The 17,169-nt window shown below is 42.3% G+C and overlaps 1 protein-coding gene across 1 annotated transcript in view; it reads left to right on the forward strand.

Annotated features, from left to right (window-relative positions):
- Nucleotides 1-358: 358 nt before the first annotated feature.
- Nucleotides 359-17,169, forward strand: part of syt3 (synaptotagmin III) — a 32,547-nt gene continuing 15,736 nt past the window's right edge. Inside the window, 8 exon segments of the mRNA XM_034144174.1 lie at nt 359-730; nt 5,529-5,885; nt 7,187-7,589; nt 12,907-13,103; nt 13,105-13,303; nt 14,583-14,691; nt 16,253-16,379; nt 16,381-16,430. Coding sequence (XP_034000065.1) covers nt 7,442-7,589; nt 12,907-13,103; nt 13,105-13,303; nt 14,583-14,691; nt 16,253-16,379; nt 16,381-16,430 — 830 coding nt within the window. The 5' untranslated portion in view covers nt 359-730; nt 5,529-5,885; nt 7,187-7,441.

The following is a 17,169-nucleotide window of genomic DNA, read 5'->3' on the forward strand; positions in this document are numbered from 1 at the left end:
TACCTCCACTCTCTCCTCTTCCATCCCCTCATCTCAGGGATGCTACCATAAAAATAAGTTGCATTTTATGGGCCCCCCGATCCACCCACCCACCCACCACCACCACCACCTCTCCAGGGGCATCTGCAGGGGTATTATCTAATCACAGCTATAATAAGACCAAACAAGATCCTAGGCTTTTTTTTTTACCCAGTAGCCATTACCCTCCAGGACTCCCCCCACCCCCACCCCCACCTCCACTAACACCATCTCTGCCTTTCTGGCTTTCTCTCTACACGCCCCACATACATCAGTATGTCGTTAGCACTGGCCGGGCTGTACAGGCAGTGAGAGGAGAGACAGAGTATTAGTATTCAGAGCACAGGGAGGGAAAAAAGGCGAGGGAGCGAGGAACCGAGTGAGAGAGAGTGAGAGGGAGGGGATAGTGAAACAGAGAGGAGGAAAAAACACAAGGAGGGGGTAAAATATAAGGGTAGAACACAGAAAACGGGAGGTAAGCGCGGGGAGGGAAGATATAACATACTGTTCATTTCTTTCTCTCAGTCTGCCATCCCAGTTGCGGGGCTTATTGCTCGGTGCGTCTTCGAGAGAAGAGAGGGAGTGAGCGAGAGGAGGGGGTGGACAGAGCAAAAGAGGGCGGAATGCCCCTTTACAAGCGTCGCATCTGACTGAAACAGCGGAGAAGCTAGTAAATTGGACAGAGGGATACAGTGGTTTCTGCAACGCCAAGGTAGGACATGTTCCCTTCGTTGATTCTGTTACCAGCTTGCATTCGGGTCTGAGATATTGCGATGTGTGCGTAATTTGCATCACATCTCCTTTGATCCTGCATCCCGCACTGGGCTCTGCTGAATATGCCCTAAATCTAGCAGCATGTGTCTGTTTTCCATAAATATTTAATGTATATTATTTGTGCATCACCCAGGCTCTTTCATATTGCATTCTTGCATTGGTAGGCTAGGTGTGTGTTTCGAGCATATAGTGGGATGCATGTTGTGTGGAGGCAGTCCATACAGGCTATATAGGCTGGAATAGCCTTAAAATAACAGGCTCATATCAAAACTGTATCAATGGCAGCTATCCCCACTGCTGCTGATGATTTAACTTTCTTCCGCGCAAACGCTTTAACATATAAGATGAACAGACAGTGGGATGCGCGCACGAGCACGCAGAAAACACACAGAAGACAGGTTAACGTGCGTAAGACGTGCGTAATTCCCCCTCCACCCCACCCACACCCCATTCCCCAAGCCATCAAAGACACAGTTGCTCTGGCTTCACACCACAGAGAACCATCTTTATGCAAAATAATTAAAAGAAACCTCAACCTGGGAGACACAGACTCTGACATACATAGCATTAGGATAAATAATGAAGTAAGGGCAGCCTTCTGTTCTGTGTGTGTCAGTGTGTGTCAGTGTGTGGGTGTGAGTGTGTATGAGTGTGTATGTGATTACACTCCCTGTCTGTAAATAGGTCCTGCTCTGCAGCTACACTGGCTGAGCAAGAGACAGGAAAGGTAGCACCATTTTCCGAAGGCTCCTGGCCGGCCACTTGCTCTCTATTAGCTCTCTCATGTTATAGACTATACAAACACTTGCAGCCCCAAGTTGTGGAAAAGCTTGGAGAGCCTGAACAGCAACCCCTTTGATATGTGTAAATATGGTATGGAAATAGGTAGAGATAAAAAGGAAAATGTGTATGCTTGGTTGTGAATGCGTGTTTCATTGCATGTTTATAGAGATGTATGGTCTTAAGCACACATTCATGACACTTTCCCCCACCTCATGTTATTTGTTTGCTGAAAGGGTGTTCAGGAACTACTGAAAGGGTGGGAGCTATTATAGGAACAACCTCGAGGCAGAGACTTGGCAAAGCTATTACCTCTAGTCAATAGACATTAATATCCCCACGCTCAATCTTGGCCTTATACGCCGCTGTCTCTGTCCCGACGCAAAACAGTAGCGCTCCACTGGAGTAACCAAAAAGATGTGTTGTAGTATCCCTATCTGTTTACCCCTGTGCATCAATCTATCACGGCCGAATGAGCAGAGAGGAGCGTTGAAAGCATTGTCTCGAGCAGTCATCGCTTTGGCCTCGAAAAGAAGTGATGCAAAACAAAAAAGAGGATATGCCAGTGTCGGTGGAGAGAGGTCATGACCTCTATGAATCAGTGATAGACCTGACGAATGGCGGATGATCTAAGGGTACATGAGTACATCGATTTGAGATGGTACACAACATGATACGGCCCAGCAGGCTGCAGCAGAGCAGACAGCATCAAAGTCTGGAACAGTGAGGGTCACAGGCCATGTCTGTAAAGTAAAACCGAATGTAAATGACAAATTATTAAAGGAAATATACTGTTAATGCAAAAAATGCTGCCAAGCTCAGACATTGGAAGTGTGAAATTAGCTTAAACACTTAAGCAATGTTACAGACTTTAAAATAAACAAAAGAATCTGCAAGAATGAGCATTCCAATAAAACATGACTTCCAGGTATACGGTTGAAAACAAAAGAAAGAGCGCAGCAGCAGATTGAAGGACTTGAAAGCAGGTTCGCTGAGATCCAAATAAATATCCTCTTAGGTATATCCAATGGATTAGTCTCCATTGTCTACAGAAGCATTATGTTCTCAAACAAAAAAGAGTCTGACTGTTCTCAGTTACATTTTCCAATTAGGAAGGTATTCAGTTTTTCCCATAACATTTGTAAATTTCAGCATTAAATGGTAATTTCAGTTAGAGAGAAAAGGTGAGACTGAAAAGAGACTTTTATTAAGTGAATAAGGGCAGTATCTTTAAACTGCCTGATTGCTATCTGAACTCTATAATTATATTCAGAACGACCTCAAGGTAATACTACCGCTGCCGCAACAAATGATATTGGTTAGTTGCCTCTGAACTGGAGAAGCTAAAATGGTAGCAGACTCATATTTAATGTATTGTATTCAATTCAAAGACTAACATATAATTTCACTAGAAAATGAATTTCAAACGAGGATATGGGGTTGCAATAGATCACAGGTTTGTGGTAAGCTTCCAAATGTCTGCTACTTCTTATTCAGCAGACAGCAGCGTTTCAAATGCCTTATCACTGTAATTCCCAAACCCTGCTGAGGTGTGTGATTCATCCCTCAGAGACAGATTGCACACGCAGATTTCAGATTTCAGTCGCACTCGCTAACATGATCCTTGTTACTGAAAACCCGCCCCATGGGTTTCATCATATTCACATTTGCCCTGCTTGAGGATTTGTGTTTGTTTGTAGCTTTTTCGGTGGAATTTCTGAGCAAAGGAGAAAACCCCTGAAATTCTTGTTTGACTAGCACGGAGCCAAAAAATAGAAATCCAATATATATAAAAAATGAGTGAGTGCATTCGATATTAAATAAATATGTATTGGTGTATGTCCCAGAAATAATGAATGTGTGCTTTTTTTATTTACATTTTGGATGATAATCCTCACTCCAATTCTTTTTACTCAGCTCTCTGGTCACCTGATGGCGACTTCACTCCTGCCAGTGCAAATACATGCATGATCCCTTCATTAGAAGGGGTTACAAATATAAATGCCTCATCTGCTTCGTTGCCTTTAAGCTATTGAGGATGTAACGGCTGGACTTAGCCATTAAAAAAAAAGAGACATTTAGCTGAGCTCTTATCCTTAGTGATTAACAGGATGGGCCATCAAGGGGCTCAGAGTCTTACTGAAGGACACGTATAGGTTTGAACTTGCAGCTTCTTACTGACTCATATATGAATGTTGGTCTATATCTATTGAGGCTATATGGCTGACTGGTCTTTCTTTCTGTTCTATGTTGCCCTTTTTCCAAGATGTAGCTCTTGATCTGACTGGCAACCCTCTCCCATGATTGGGCAATTACCTCCCCCAGTTCCCATTCTCCTTTCTCCGTAGTGTGATTAGACTGTGACCTTCATGCCGTCCTGCCTCCTCTTCCCATTCGGACGGTGACCTCACTGGTCATCTGGTCTACGTTGTGGTGTATTTGCTCCTTGATAGTATTGATCCCCATCACAACAGCAGTCAATGTAGTGTCTGTGGGAGGTTTAGTATTGGTCTGTACACTAAATAAGAAATGATGTGCATCTCTGGGCATGTTGCTATCTGAGTCGAATTGTTGGTCAACATGTTTCTGAATTGATGTTTATCTGTGAGCCTTTGTAAATATTTAGCTTGTTGTAAATTGCACCCCCTTACCCGTTGATTACGCTGTGTCACCCCTTGCCGCCAGCTTCCTGTTTTTTTTTTCTGACTTTCTCTGCCCCAGTTATTTTCCGACCCTCTTCATCTGTCTCGCCTCCAGTTTAATGACGTATATCCCTCGTTCTCCGTCTACCTCTTCCTCTGTCTTGCTACACAATCATTCTTTCTTTCTGTCTGTCCGTCTCCTCTATTACATCTTTGCCTCTCCCTCCCCCTGAATCTGTCATTGGCATTTGAAGCGGCCAGTTTTGTGCCAGACAGCCATTCTTCAGATTGAGATATCCTGGGTTTTAAAGTCACTCACACAGATTTACTATTTTAATGGGGAAAGTGGTTGGGGGGGGGGGGGGGGGGGGGGGGCACGAGGAGGGCTGATGTAGGATGTAAGGTCTGGATTACGTCTTGATTAGCTAATTTCTTCTCCAACTGCTATAGGCTGAGCTGCGGTGGACAGATAAATAGACTGCATTATCTGAGTCTCTTCTCAACTGACAGTTTACCCTAATGTGACAATCCGCTTCTCAAAAGAGACAGGAACAGAGGGCGAACAAGAAAAGAAAAGTGTGTTTCTGTTTTCAAGAGGAGCGAGAAAAACTCGAAAGAGATTGGAAGCATTCTTTGGATAGGGACTTGTTCAGAGTGAAGTATGTCTTTGCCTAATGCAGTGATTGATTGATGGGTCTGGGACATATGGACATATAAGGAGCGCATTGCTAGGGAGGTGCCACTCAATGTACAAAGACTGACACTGACATTTCACAGAACAACATACATCAACTGATCAATAGTCCTTGCCCTGTCCGACTATAGGCACCTTGCTTGAGAAATAGGGCAACTGCTTTACAAGGACAAAACAGATTGGTGAAAAAGTGAGCACACCATGAACATTGTTTTGCCAGTGATTTATTTTCCAACCAAACTCCAGCTTGTACAACATTTTTTGCAGGATATTTTCAATATCAGGGTTCCTGCAACGGCTATGTATTATTAGACACAACTTTGCATTCGTTCTCCACAGTCAGAGTCCCTTGAGACTCACAAACTGTGAGAAACTGGAGTTTAGGCATTGACCTGCTTTTATTAAGACATGTATTAGACAATATGCTAAAAAACTCTTGTTTTTCTTTGATGAAAAGACAAGGAGCATAACTACAGGGCAGTCAAACTTAATGAATCAGATTTTACCTCCATCTTATATTTAAGGAGATTAAAAAAATTCTCCAAATGTTAGTGTTTTTTGTTGTTATTCTTGTTGTGTCTCTTCACTTATTTGACAGATTGATTTTCATTGTTTTTCAGGTTATGCTGGAGAGCTTCAAAAGAGTCTCCGCAAATCCGACAGTGGGTGCAGATCAATGCTGGAGTGCTGGCAGGACCACTAAAACTGATGTGTTGCACTGACCCAGTTGGATCCAGATGACTAAGAACTACACTCTGTTCCTAATGGGAAGTTAAGAAAAAAGAGCCACTTGTCCGCAGGGCTCCCTTTCTGGTCTTGGAAACGTTAGGAAAATAACAAGATAAAGGTTATGCATGCACTGCGGGCATAATTCCTTATTCCTCTGCCAAATCTATTTGCAAAGACAATTGATGTAGAGTGTCTCTGTCCTGCAAATTCAACATGGCCCAGAACTTCAACCGTCAAGTTCAATAAAGGTAAACAAACCATGGTTTTCTGACATTATTTAAGTTGATAAAAATGCTTTCACTTGAATTGTTTCTTAGTTATTTGTGAAGCCTGAGGAAGGCAATAAATTGAGTATATTGAATGATAATTAAAAAAAAGGGAAACTAGTTCTCTTCTCTCTCACAGTGTTGGTATTTCCTTCAGCATATTTCTGTTTTATGGACTCCACAAAATAATATATAAAATACTCTGGTCACAATGAAGACCATTGGTCAGTTTTGGACACAAACATCATCACAGAATCCCCAGGAGATCATTAAGACTCCTAATGAAATATGAATCATGTTGAGAAAGTATGAAAGCATCTGGCTTTATTTAAAGTTATTAATCCATTTTGAGAATAAAATAGTTTGAATTTAGAACACTATAAGGTACAACATTTGAGCTATTGGAAGTCTCCAGCTCGAGGTAAATGTGAAAAGTACTACCTTTTAATTCAAAACTCCATGGGCTAATTTATTGATAGTATATTTTAACATACATTAGGTGAAACTTCTGATATTAACTTGGAATTAAATTAGATGTAATGAAAAAAGGTTGCTTGCAGTGCCGAACCCACTAAGAACCAACACCAACATCAGCAACAACTGCAATTCCACATAGCTTTCAGAGTATTTTTATTCATTTCAAAATACTTTGTTCACACCTCAAGGGTAGGTTAAGGCTCATTAACTAACTAGTACTTCTGGCCATACATAGACCATATGGTGATTTGTATTTGCCCGGGAGTCTTTTGCTGCCATCCCTTTCCAGTGGAGGATAGAAATAAAAAAATGTGTTTCCCTCAAAACAATTCAAAAGCAATGTGCCCTTGCATAAATGGCACCCTGGTGAGGACACCCTCAGACTTCCTTGTTTACTGTTTTTTACTTGTATTTTTTTTTACCATCAATGAGACATGTGGTTGATGGTAGCGGCATTTTGGCTTATAACCATATAAATGGTAAATGCTTAATTAAATGTGTTTTTGGTCAAATACGGAACCTGACCCTAATGTGATTTTAACGATATCAACACATTTGCTAGCCTTTAGCATTTAGCGGCACCTGAGAAAACACTTCTTTCATGATGCCAGTTATCTATTTTCACTCTTCATAGTGTATGCTAGTGTGATATTTTGTAGCACCAGAACCAATGATCCATCAGACACACACTGATGGTTCTGGCATCAGAGTTCTTGATTAATAGGAAAGGTGACTAATCTGCTAAAAGCTTGATTTGATGTACTTACACTCACATTGCCAATTTCTCTCCCTTTTTTCTCTTCCAGGGAAAGAGAGAGGGGTGGGTGACGCTGAGTCATACATGGGCACTCCGTGACCCAGACCAAGGCCACTGGCAGAACCCCTTGTTCCTTTCTTTATTGCCGGCAGCTTCCTCTGCCTCCTCTCACTCAGTTGACATATATTGCAGAAGGTGGACAGGCCAACATTCAATTTACCATAGCGCCGTCCGACAGGTGAGGGCGGCGAGGGCTGCGCTGTCATTGGCTGACTGCTGGTGAGAGTGCAATGCGGATTGGAGGATGTCGGGGGACTGGGATGAAGACCTGTGTAAGAAGGCGCTGGTGCTGGTGGAAGAACTGTGCTTCAACTCCCCAAGAGGCTACAGCCAAAGTGAACGCTGCCAGGAGTTCAGCTACCTGCTGAGAGGTAGCAACAGACAGGACACAGGTAACTCAACTCACACACCTGGAGACTCTCCTACATTTTTTTTTACAAAGTTTGCTCTCAGAGGATTCAACAGTTTGTAACAATAATACGTTTCTCCCCTGCGAGATCTTAGAGGATTTACTCTGAGGCAAAGCTTTGAGCTAGATGCTAACGTCATGCTAACATGCTCACAATGACAATGCTTCAATGCTAACATTTCGTTACTAGCAGTTCATTCAAACTACAGCTGGGGCTGATGGGGTTGTCATAAGCTCTGCATATATTTAATAATAAGCCATATCATTGCAAACATTTAGATTTTGACCTGCTGATGTTGCTAGATGGAAAGTCAGGGGAACGACCAAAGTGACTACAGTTTGTCCTGAGGAAGGCAATATTGTCTTTAAGAAATTCATGGGAATCCATTTAATAGAGAGACCAACATTGCCATACCTAGAACCATGCCACACAGTGAGATGTTCTTTGCCCAAAAGGTACTCTTGCTGTTTCAAAGGCTCACCCCTGTACATTTGAAAGTTGGCTTGTACAAGTTGGTAGTTTCCTTAACAGAACAGAGAGGCTATAGGCAGCTTGATTCATGTTGATTCAAGATTTTTCAGTGGAAAACATTCTGCCCATCTGCCCAGATCATCAATGTTTTCCACCATTCAAAAGAAGTACATTTAGCTTAGATGTTCAATCTAGTGTAGGTCATGACTTTTGAATAGTTTTTTAATTACAAAATGTAATTATACAAAAAGTTTGTGTGACTTACGTTAATACCACAGGTCGGTATCAGCACAGGTGTGTAGTGATTATTGAATAGTATTAAATATTGCTTGAAATGCCCATCCCTCATCCAAACAGACCACAGCTGCTGTACGCTGTGAAGGAGGAAACACTAATCTAAAAGAAAACTTCCAAACCTACAGGGGCCGAGTCTTTGATACTGAAAATATTTTGTGGATTGCTTTGAGGAACTTATCACCAACTCAAAATGAACTCTCCTAATATGAGCTCGACTGAAGATGATTAGTATCCCATTGTGGTCTGAAAGTGGCTTTTACATCTTGATAAAAATAAAACATAAACTTCTTGATACTTTAAATAATGGTATTGCCTGTTCTGTCATAAAAATGGTATGATTTACATAGTGTATGCAAATATCCTCTTTGACAGTCTTAAGCAGAAACATTCTAGTATTGTCTGAATAGTTGAAGTACAGCATGACATATGTTAAACTTTAAGGTATGATAAGGCAAATGTTAAGACAAGTGTTCATGTTTAGGGATTGTTCGAGGTAGTGCGCACTCAAAACAACAACCCATGAATTATTGATCTGCTAGATTGAAATGGCTTCAGTACAAGTCCATCGCATTTCTTTTATGAGCCCCAAAAGAGTCTCGGTAGAATTCTGTGATTGTTATCTTAAAACTGGATTACAATACATATATATTTATCTCTTCTTCTTCTTCAATGTTTCAATTTGACCGAACTGTGTGTAGAGTATTGTGTGTAGAGTATTGTGTGTAGAGTATTGTGTGTAGAGTATTGTGTGTAGAGTATTGTGTGTAGAGTATTGTGTGTAGAGTATTGTGTGTAGAGTATTGTGTGTAGAGTATTGTGTGAGGGTTCTAATTGAAGCATTTGGAAGTGCAATATGCTGTTATGCAGATTAGCATGGATATCTGTGGCTCAGTGTAGATTAGCCTGGATTGGCTGCATGTTGCCTCTGGAGATTTGGATGGCTCTGTGAAGAAATGTCACAGCATGGTTTAAGGCGTTGGCCCCCTCGCCTACCAGCTGTGATTTTTCGGTGTTTGCTGACGGAAGTCTCCGAACCCTCCGAGGACGGCAGCGCCGAAAGCTGTCAGCGAATGGCTTGTGTAAGCAGCAGAAATGTGTTTGATGTAGAGCAATGTACGACTCCCAGTGGGCTTGCATCAGTCACTGATTGACAGGGAATCTCAGTCCCTCTTCACAGTGCACTTCAGAGGCCTCTTAACCACCCACCTACCCGCCCGCTCACTCTCTTTTTATGCTTTGTGGATAAGCGATGGATCTTTGGCAAGATCAGGGCTTGTGAAGGTACAGCGACCGCCCTAAAGAGAGACAAATGGAGGAGCGCGGTTTGGCCCCCGATAGTCCCCTCGCACGTTTGATCACAGCCGTGTCTTATCAGCGCATCCCTGATCTGCCAACCACACACAACCTACTCCTCTGCCTCCTCTCTTTGTTTTTCCCCCTCCAGATCAATACATTAACCTTTCTTATCCTCAAACCCCTCCCCTTTTTAGGTTTTGCTCTAAATCTTTGTCAGGTTGTTTTCCTCTATCGCTCTTTTCCTGGACTCTCTCTCTTCTCTCTACCATTGCCTCTTTGGTTTCATCCCTTTCACGTGGTAGTTGCATCGACTTTATCAGCCCTCCTCCCTTCTTCACCCCCCTCCTCCTCCTCCTCCTCCTCCTCCTCCTCCTCCTCCTCGGAGGAAACAAAAAGGAGGGAATAAACCCAGTCAGCTTATATGTCCGTTTCAGCATGTGCAACAATCTGTTTTCACCCCCTCTCCCAGCCTCTACTGGCCCTGCCGGCCATTCTGTGGTTGCGATCATTTTTCACCCCATTCCCCTTAATCATTACTATCCTTTTGATATGTTCCTACCTCCTCCTACCTTCCTTTGCCCTCTTTTCCTCTCCTCCGCATCCTCCCTTTACCCGTCTCCTTATATCCATCCTCACATTCTCTCTTGCCCGGCTTTTATTTGTCCCTTTTTACCCCTTCTCTCAATCCCTTGCTCCTCACTTCCCAACCCGTCTTGTTCACCACCGCGACAGATCAATGTCCCCTCGCCCATCCCCCACCTTCGCAGCCCCCCAATCATATCTTTTGAACAAGTGCTGATTAATGACATACACAGACTGATGAATAATTCACCAAAGACTGAGCGAGGAAGGAGAGGCAAAGAGGAGGTATAGGAATGACGAACAAAGAGACAGCCGCTGAGTAGAGGAATAAAGTCGAGGCGTGCAGAAGCAGACGCCATGGGAAAAGGAATGACAGCGAGGAATAAGGGTTTTCTGAGGGGATTATAAAGAGGCGAGAGTGGAAGAGAAAGAGAGGCAGGGTTGGTGGAGACAGAAGGCGAACCAAAATTCCAGAAGATGTACCCCAGGGCTGGAGGATGGGCTGCTGTTGTCTTGTTTCCACTCAGTCTTGTCAGCCTGTTACAGATGTCATTTTCTTTTGTATGATGTAACACTTATTGTCTTTATTATGCCATTTAAGACATTCTGAATTGAATTACATTTAAGAAAAAGGGGTTAAAGAAAAGTATCTGGTCGGTGGTTCAGGAAAGATTTTCCTCTGCGGTCAGACAATATTGTTCAGCATGAGGTTATGATTCATCTGCCGGCAGACAGGAAGGATTGTTAGTGATCTTGATCCTGATCTTGACGGAGCCCAAGATGGCAAGAGGCAAATATTCTAGGTAAACTGCAAGGTGGGGAAGCTTACTGTTAGCGAAATCTGCACACTGTTTCGTAATGAGTCTCTTGGTCGACTTACAACCTATACATATTCATGTTAAGGGCTCTGGGCCTACAGTTCATTGTGGGCTCTGATTGGTCCTTTTATCAAGACAGTCATCAGACGCAAATCATGCTATTTATAAAAAGACTTCAAATGGCTCAGCATAATTATAAATATTCATTGTATATTTAGTCTATGTATTTATAAATATTGAAACCATATTTATAGGGTATTTACAAATGTATGAGTTTATGAATGTACGTATCATAGGCTCCGACATGTACAGTTGTGAACTTCAAAAGCATGAGCAGAACTAAGTTCCCGAGCTCTGGGGCTGATGTGGACTTTCATTTCTGCTCTCTTTAACAGAGGCTGTTGCTGGAACTGTCCGGCTGTCTTGTGCTGAAACTGCGGTTTTCTTTTTATTCTGTACACTTTTTCATTCGGATGAGTCATACTCCACCCTTCGCAACACACACATCTTCTACTGCCCCATATTCATCCTCCCCCCACACCCCCAACCCCGATCCTATTTACCCCTCCAACACAGTCCTTGAGCCGTCACAGATTAAAGAGCTCATCACCATGTGGAAATGCATGATGACATCGCAGAGAGATATCATTGTTGGTGTTGCTACTTTTTTTTGTAATTGTTTGCCCCCGTTCTCCCACATCCGTCTATTCTCCTCTCCTCCCCTAAGAATATCCACTCCGCCAACGTTTGCCCCCATTTAAAGCTCTGGATTCAAACGTTGGATATGAGCTTCAGGGGATGTTTGCATCAATTTACGCCTACAGCGGGTTCCTTCTCTGGCTTCGTGATTTGTGATTTTTGAGACCTTGTCATGATGCTGATGATGTGTGAAGGCAGCGTATGTGTTGTTGATCACGCCGTGGCTTACTGTGTATGTGTCATGCTAGCAGCATGAATCTATGGATGGTAATGTATGATTGTCTGCAAGTCCACCAATTTGGTCCAGAGTGAAACATTTATATAATTGTTGGATTGATTGTGATGAAGGTTTTTACAGACATTTATTAAACCTATTCCATGAATCCTACGGACTTAATTGATCCCCTGATTTTTCCTCAGCAGGACCATTAGGTTCACATTTGTGGTTTACATTTCTCAACAACTATTAAATGGGTTGACATTCATGCCCCTCTCAGGATGTAACTTTAGTGATCCCCTTGCTTTTCATTTAGCACCACTGGCTCCCAATTATCTTTTAAAATTGGGACACATACAGTACTTGGAAAAAGATTATAACTCAAAAAAACATTTCCTGTATTTGAACACCACCGTACCTCTACGCCACCTTTACCAGTGTAGATTAGTTCGATTATTGGTTCTGTTAAAACCAAAAAAATACTATTTATAAATATGCATGTAATAAGAGTTGACTGTTTGATTCAGTTCCTTCGTGAACGTTCCTTCTCCACAGCCAATTCCTGTCCAATCAGCTGGGCTGACTGGCAAAGGTAGCTAACATTGATTAGAAAATCTGTTCCGCAGTACAATCTTACTTTTAGTTCATTTTAAGTTTGGCTGGAGTCAGGGGGCCGAACCGATTGCAGATGCTGTATAATGACAAACACTGGATTAGCAATGCTATGACTATGACTTACAGCACTGCTGTGCCTAAGTAGCCTACAGTCTACAGTCGACTACATTTTTCCCACACTTTTTTGAAATGTTCTTTTTTCTTTTTGTGTAAATACACACTTTAATAATGAAGTTATGGCTTCCTTCTGTATCTCCCTTTGTTCCTCTAATGTCCCCTTATATCTTCCTCTGGTCCTCTGTAGAGATCTCTGTCAGCCTGCTGTCGGTCATCGTGACATTCTGTGGCATCGTCCTCCTCTCCGTCTCGCTCTTCGTCTCCTGGAAGCTCTGCTGGCTGCCATGGAGGGACAAGGAGGGCGGAGGCCTGAGCCTGACGTCGGGGCTGCTGCCCGGAAGTGCAGGTGTCGGGAGCCTTGGAGGCCCCGGGGGCTCCTCACTCTTACCCCCCCCTGCTGCAGAGGAAGGAGGGTCACTCCTCCTCCTCACTCTACCCCTCCCTGGGCCAGCAGGGTCAGCACCACCCCCATTTCTCTGACCTGGTGGGAGTGGAGAGGGGGGAGGTCGGTGGTGTGGTGGGGGGGCCACAGGAGACCCAGGAGCCGTCCTATCTGGACATGGATTCCTACCCCAACAATGCAGGTGAGAGGGAGAGACTCTTAATCCCAGTCAGACTGAGTAATGTAATTCCACGCTCAATAACTTTTTATTTTAATATACTCTCAGGTTACTGAATTTAATAAATGTACCTGCATACAGTGAAACTAATTTAACTGGGTGATGAACGGCCATTTTTGTATAAATAAATGGCTGTTCTCATAGTAGTGCTACATTTAAGGAATATTACTTTTTCATGTTACTTGCCTAGTCTGTTATTACAAATACTTGGTTATAAAAGAAACTCATTAAGAAAGAGGTAGACTGTGGCTTTAAGGAGAAGTTTCACTTATATGAAACACATTTTCATTAAAGGTTTTTTTTGTTTATTAAACAAAGAAATGTGCAGAGCGATCTAATCAGCTTTAAGGCTAACACGCCATTAGATTCGTGATGCTGGTGAACTCATTTATTCACTTTCCTTTAACTCTGTTTTGTTCTATTCAACCGCTGAGAACAAATCCCTCTTTAGCTGCTGTACTGTATGTTCAACTTTCTTTCCTAGCTAGTTTTATCAGAGCTTGTTGCAAAAAAACCGCTGCCTGACACCGCTGAACTCAAAGTTCATGTGTGCAGTGAAACTCGCTGGAGCTTACGAGTTGGCTAATAATGATGTGTTTTTCCTTTACTACCAGCAACCCTTTCACATCTCACATAGATTTTTGATGTGTTCTTCTGTTGAGCTGCAACAAGTAGTCTGTTAATCAATTACTTGATTGACAGATAATTATTTGATTACATTTTTTATAATCAAATTCATTATTTAATTTGCATGAACTGGTGTTGCTCACTTTCTCCTGATGTTTTGTAGACAAACGTTTGAAATTCAAATAAGCATTAGTTGCAGGCTTAACACGATTACACATAAAGATACTGATTAACGTAGCTTTAGGAGATCCTTCCCAAAAACGGTATAATGGCGGGGCAATTTTCACAGACTGATTCATCAGTATCATTAATCAGTAATCGTCAAATGTTTTCTGGATGCCAAAATGGTACTTAGATGTGCCTTCTTTCATATCTGTTTATTATGCCTTTTGATGCTGGATCATGTTCTGCTGTCGTTAACGTCTGTTAATTCTTTCTCTTCTGTCTGCCGTTAAAAAACTCTCAGTTAAATCAATGTAAGACAATCAATGCGATCGATGATGCCGACCCTGCATTCGAAAAAGAGACATTGCTCTAAGCCACTGTAATGACTAAGGCACTAATAAAAGAGACAAGTGAGTCATCGAGTCATGTTTGTCCATTTCTCACTCTGCAGGAACTCTGAAGCTGAGTCAGACGTCTCCAGACGTCCCTAACTCAGAGGTTGGAGCCCAGCCCCATAAAGACCTGCCGAACGCCCATTCCCAGCAGCAGGTCACCTCCCGGTCAGTACCGAGTGTTTGGGTTAAAAGGTGCAATGTGTCATCGTACAATCTCAATGTTTGTGAGGCATATAATGTATAGCATAGTTTGCCCAGTAGTAGCCATAGAGAGACCATACCACATCAAAAACAAACATCAATGTCTTTAGTAATGTTTATTCTGGTACGGTTTGGTTTGTCATTAGTTGCACAAAAGATATATTTATCTATGAGGCAACATTGGATGTTACTTACCAGTCTAAATGAAACACACCTCATCTCTTCACTTGCCAGGAGCTGTCCAACGTAGGAGAGCCATGCTAATGTTTACCCTTGTGTCGCTTCTTTTGATATCACTTATTATCTTGAACATAAATTGTGGTTTCTTGCCAAGAGCAGGTCGTTAGGATTGTGATAAAGGTCATTTGCCAAGAGTATGAGCCATCTTTGCGTAATTTAACCGGGGGCTTTACCTTCAACCTGATTGACTCAGCAGCTCTAATCGTTCTTTTCTCTCTTTTTGGACTGAGGACAGACTAGACTTTACCGTGACTCACTATTACCCCCTTAGGTACAAGTGGTATTCTAAGACAGGACGTCCAGGGCTAGCTGATAAGCATACTAATTGTGTTATCTCTGCAACACCTTACACAGTCTTGCAATTGTGTCAAAACTGTTAGTTCTTCACATTCTGTTAATATAAGCCTATTGTAAACTAAAAACTCTGTCTATCCCTCACACATTGCACCTTAAAAGAGTGTGTGCATATTGTGCATTTGTAACAGTAGTTGTTGCTCAAAGGAAACTCCTAAAATCAATTAAAAAACAAATTATTCAAAATCAAGAAAAGGAAAACAGTACCTGCTTAAAAGCTGATTTGTGAGCATACTGAAAAAGACTATATTGCTTCCTTCTAATGAAGGCTTTTAAAGGGCTTTCTAACATATACAGTTTCATCTTGAACAACATCTGTCTTTTTCTAAAAACTGATGGTGATATTAACAGTTATTTACTAAGCACAGTTACAGGTATAATTTCTACAAAAACAGAAAGGACTCTGGTAGAACATTCCCCATTTCTAACTGATACATGTGTTCTGGTTTGTACTCCAGAAGAACCATCATCACACAACTAGACTTGATTTTATAACACTTCTATGAATGTGTAAAAAAGGTGTGCCTATGCGGATAGTTGTTATACTCACTTTAGTTGGTTCAAATGCATCTCCTATCCAGTTACTGAATCATACTATTTGAAAGCATCGTTTTTAGTGTGTGTGTGTGTGTGTGTGTGTGTGTGTGTGTGTGTGTGTGTGTGTGTGTGTGTGTGTGTGTGTGTGTGTGTGTGTGTGTGTGTGTGTGTGTGTGTGTGTGTGTGTGTGTGTGTGTGTGTGTGTGTGTGTGTGTGTGTGTGTGTGTGTGTGTGTGTGTGTGTGTGTGTGGTGTGTGTGTGTGTGTGTGTGTGTGTGTGTGTGTGTGTGTGTGTGTGTGTGTGTGTGTGTGTGTGTGTGTGTGTGTGTGTGTGTGTGTGTGTGTGTGTGTGTGTGTTCTTCACTTAATATTCATCCTCTTATGTGTCTGTTTAGGCCTAAGCCCATGACTCACCAGCTCTCCAGCCCTGATTTCCATGGCGAGGAGAAGGAGCAGGTAACCAGCATTGGGCAGATCAAACCGGAGCTCTACAGGCCCAAGGGCGACCTGGGGGACGGCAAACCGGGGCGACAACTGCGGCAAAATCAGCTTCCTCCTGCGTTACGCCTTCAAGTAAGTCACCAAGCTTACATCAAAACAGGCTAAATGATCTTTCAATGTCCTCTTGTGTGAAACATGTAGGCTTTTAACATGGACAATTATATTCAAACCTAAACATCGAGGTTACATCACAACCAGGTTAGCCTGAAGATGCTGCACCAGTGTCCGTGGGGAGCCCAATCGACTTGCTGTCTGGAAAACAGGAAAACCTCCTGCTTTGATCGAAGCATTGCAAAACACAATTGTTTTCCATGTCTTATTATCACCTAACAAGGTACAACTTTATTCAAAGATTCCATGGCAAGCCAGTTATGTTTTTCTTTAGTTTAGGTCTGGACCAAAGAGGTAAAATGACTGAACAACATTCCTATGCATGGCGCTAATTCAATAGATAAATAAAGAAATAACAACATCAATTCTGCATTATTTGTATGCTTGTGATAGCCTGGCACAGTCTGGGAAATGTAGTCCTTAAAAATACGAACTGAATAATATTGTTTGATGAATCCAGCACTGTCTGAGTGCCACAGTGCCGGTTTTGCCTGTCTCCTGTCAATGTAGCTGCGTCTGTTTTTGCACCACTTTGATCATAGCAGTGGGTGTTCAGTTCTTCAAACACTAAGAAGGGTGCAAACAGACACTGGTTTGCTGAATTTCCTTCATGGCACAGAACAGAGAGAGGGTGCTTCTTTGGAAGACATATTTTGCTGTGTTTGTTCTCTTCAGTAGACACGTAAACAAAGCCTCCAAC

Source organism: Trematomus bernacchii, unplaced genomic scaffold (genome assembly GCF_902827165.1).
Source record: "Trematomus bernacchii unplaced genomic scaffold, fTreBer1.1, whole genome shotgun sequence".
Taxonomy (NCBI): domain Eukaryota; kingdom Metazoa; phylum Chordata; class Actinopteri; order Perciformes; family Nototheniidae; genus Trematomus; species Trematomus bernacchii.